The sequence below is a fragment of the Carlito syrichta genome, unplaced genomic scaffold (genome assembly GCF_000164805.1).
Source record: "Carlito syrichta isolate Samal-C Ts95f unplaced genomic scaffold, Tarsius_syrichta-2.0.1 Scaffold250624, whole genome shotgun sequence".
NCBI classification, from domain to species: Eukaryota; Metazoa; Chordata; class Mammalia; order Primates; family Tarsiidae; genus Carlito; species Carlito syrichta.
Window position 1 is genome coordinate 4,496 of NW_007194720.1, and position 3,137 is coordinate 7,632.

Here is a 3,137-nt window from a genome sequence, read left to right on the forward strand (position 1 = left end):
GCCCCCCGCCTTCCGCCGTAGCATGAAGTCTCCAGGGGCGGCCGGACTCATTGCGTAGAAGACGTTGGCGTTGTCAGGAATCAGGAGCTCTGGTCAGGGGTGGAGATGACGGTGATGGACCCACCCGAGCCTGTGTCTCCCCCACAGATGACCTGTGCAACCTTCCACCGTGCTCCCCAGGGACTGAACGCCCTCGAGTTCCTGTCCTGCTGGCGCCTAGCCAACCTCACTCTCCTCCCACTGGAAACCTGGGCCACTTCCCACTTGAAGCTTGTACAACCTCACTCTTCCGCATAAGTCTGGGCAACCTCTTACCATTCCCTCTCCTCCCATGGCATCTAGACAACCCACACTACACATCTGGGCAAACTCAGGCCACCCACCCAAACAACTTTCTGCCTGCCCCTCCCCCACACCCACTGCCCAGCTGAGTTCACACGGCTCTCACCATGAACTTGGACATCTTCCCACTTCCTGCTGACATAAGTCTGTGGCACTTACACCTGAACAACCTCACCTATTATTATTATTATTATTATTATTTTAAAGAATAAGTTCTTCACAGCCAGGTGCAGTGGCTCACATCTGTAATCCCAGCACTTTGGGAGGCAGAGGCAAGAGGATTGCCTGAGCCCACAGGTTCAGGACCAGCCTGGGTCACTTGGTGAGACCTCGTGTCTACAATAAATAAAAAAATTAGCCAGGCATGGTGGCATACACGTGTAGTTCCAGCTACTTTGAAGGCTGAGGCAAAAGGATCGCCTGAGCCCAGCAGATCGAGGCTGCAGTGGCTATGAGAGTGCCACTGCACTCCAGCCGGGGTGGCAGAGACTCAGACTTCAAAACAAAAAACAAAAAAACAAGAACAGCATCTTCCTCTATTGCCCAGCTGGAGTACAGTGGCACGATCATAGCTCATTGTAGCCTTGAACTCCTGGGCTCAAGCAATCCTCCCACCTCAGCTTCCTAAGTAGCTGGGACCACAGACACACCACTGTAGCTGGCTTATTTTATTTATTTTTTTTTTGAGGTGGAGTCTCACTCTGTCACCCAGACTGGAGTACAGTGGCTGCTCCTGGCCACTGCAGCCTCGACCTGCTGGGCCCCAGTGATCCTTCCGCCTCAGCCTTCAAAGTAGCCGGAACTACAGGCACACACTACCACACCTGGCTAATTTTTTTGATTTATTGTAGAGATGAGGTCTCGCCAAGTTGCCCAGGCGGGTCTCAAATCTGCGGGCTCAGGCAATCCACTCACCTTGGCCTCCCAAAGGACTGGGATTACAGGCTGAGCTACTGAGCCTGGCCAGCTGGCTAATTTTTTAAAAATACTTTGTAGAAGCCTGGCTCCATGGCTCAGTCTGTAATCCCAGCACTTTGGGAGGCCAAGGTGAGTGGATTGACTGAGCTTGCGAGTTGGAGACCAACCCTGGTATTTGGTGAGACCTTGTCTCTACAATAAATCAAAAAATTAGCCAGATGTAGTAGTGCGTGCCTGTATTTCCACAACTTGGAAGGCTGAGGGGGAAAGATTGCCAGAGCCCAGCAGGTTAATTTTGGGGTGGCCGTGAGTATGACACTGCACTCCAGCCTGGATGACAGAGTGAGACTCCAATTCAAAAAGTAAACAAACAAATAAATATATAAATTTTAAAAAATACAATCAAAATATTGTGTAGAGATGGGGTCTATGTTGTCCAGGTTTGTCTTGAACTCCTGGCCTCAAGCAATCGTCCCACTCAGCCTCCCAAAGTGCTGGGATTGCAAGCATGAGCCCCTGTGCCCAGTCCTTGTGTGCTCTTTCCTGTTGCCCAGTCAACCCCGTTATGCCCTTTGCCATCAATGCAGTCAGTCTCTTGCCTCTCCCTGGCACAGACGACAACTTCCTGCTGTCCTCCCCTGAGTTCATACCACTTGGTCCTCTCCCAGCCCGAGTTCAGGTAACTTCAGGGTCCCCATGGTGAGCCTGAACTAGCTCACTTACTCAAATACAAATCTAGACCCCCTTGGGCCTCCCACTCTGCTGGGCTGAGCCTGAACAACCTTCAACTTGAGGTCCTACAGGCTGAAGTCCTATAAACTCAGGTCAGACAACCATCTACATTCCCTTCTCCCTTTGACCCCGGACCATCTCATGGTCCCGTAAATCCAAGAAAGACATCCTCTGGTGCCCTCTCCCTCACATTGGGCCAGGACCCCCTCACGACCCCCATAACTGAGGCACAGGCATCTGATGGCAGCTTGTCTGAGCCTCGCTTCTTCGTCTATTCTGCGCTTGAACCACCTCACGGCCCCTGTGAGCCCAGGTAACACTGGACACCCTTCTTGACCCCAGCCAGTTTGCTGCCCTCACAGCTGCCCCACTGCCTGGCTTACAGCTGCCCCTGCTCACCCCTGTCCCCAGGGAGGACTTGGAAGAGCTGGTAGTCCCCTGCCCAGGGCTGGGGCACATTGTGCTTCTGCAAGGCTCGCAGCACCACGCTGGGGGCTTTGTCCTGACTTGTGAGCTGGAAGAGACGGCAGGGAGGGAGGGCGGTGAAGGCCCAGCCCCCAGGGCACAGCTGCCCTGGCAGCCCCGGCCCACCCTCTCACCAGGATGCTCCGATACAGGTTCCCGTGGTCGTTGTTGATGCTGACACGGATCACGCGAGCCTCCGAGCTCTGCTGCCCCAGGACGGGGGTGCGAGGGTCACTCAGGCCCAAGGCCAAGGGCCGGGGGCCAGGCAGGTCTGGGCTCAGGGGCAGCTGTGGGCAGTGGGGGGCAGGAGCTGCAGCCTTGACCATCTGCAGATGCTGGAGGGTGGGAGAGCCCCCCCAACTGCTGTACTCAGTAGGCTGACATTTATAATCCCGAGCACTCAGACGGTACATCCCCAAACACCCAGGACTTGAGCTGTGCTATGAGCATTAACACAGGCATCCACAAATATGCCCTGCCATCATGCAAGCCCTGGCGCCCTGTCCCAGAAACAAACACACAGAGTCCATTTAAACACACACCCAAGCCGGGCTCAGTGGCTCAGCCTGTAATCCCGCGCCTTGGAAGGCTGGGCAGGCAAGACCTCATCTCTACAATAAATCAAAAATTAGCCGGGCGTGGTAGCGCGCGCCTGTAGTTCCAGCTACTCGGAAGGCTGA

At 54.6% G+C, this 3,137-nt stretch overlaps 1 protein-coding gene across 1 annotated transcript in view; it reads right to left on the minus strand.

The window, feature by feature from the left end:
* Positions 1-9: 9 nt before the first annotated feature.
* RGL3 (ral guanine nucleotide dissociation stimulator like 3) overlaps positions 10-3,137 on the minus strand; it is a gene marked incomplete at both ends in the record, with an annotated part of 16,255 nt that continues 13,127 nt past the window's right edge. The window contains 3 exons of the mRNA XM_008051989.1: positions 10-89; positions 2,392-2,506; positions 2,592-2,744. Of these exons, the coding sequence (XP_008050180.1) occupies positions 10-89; positions 2,392-2,506; positions 2,592-2,744 (348 nt within the window). The remainder of the gene's footprint in view (positions 90-2,391; positions 2,507-2,591; positions 2,745-3,137) is intronic.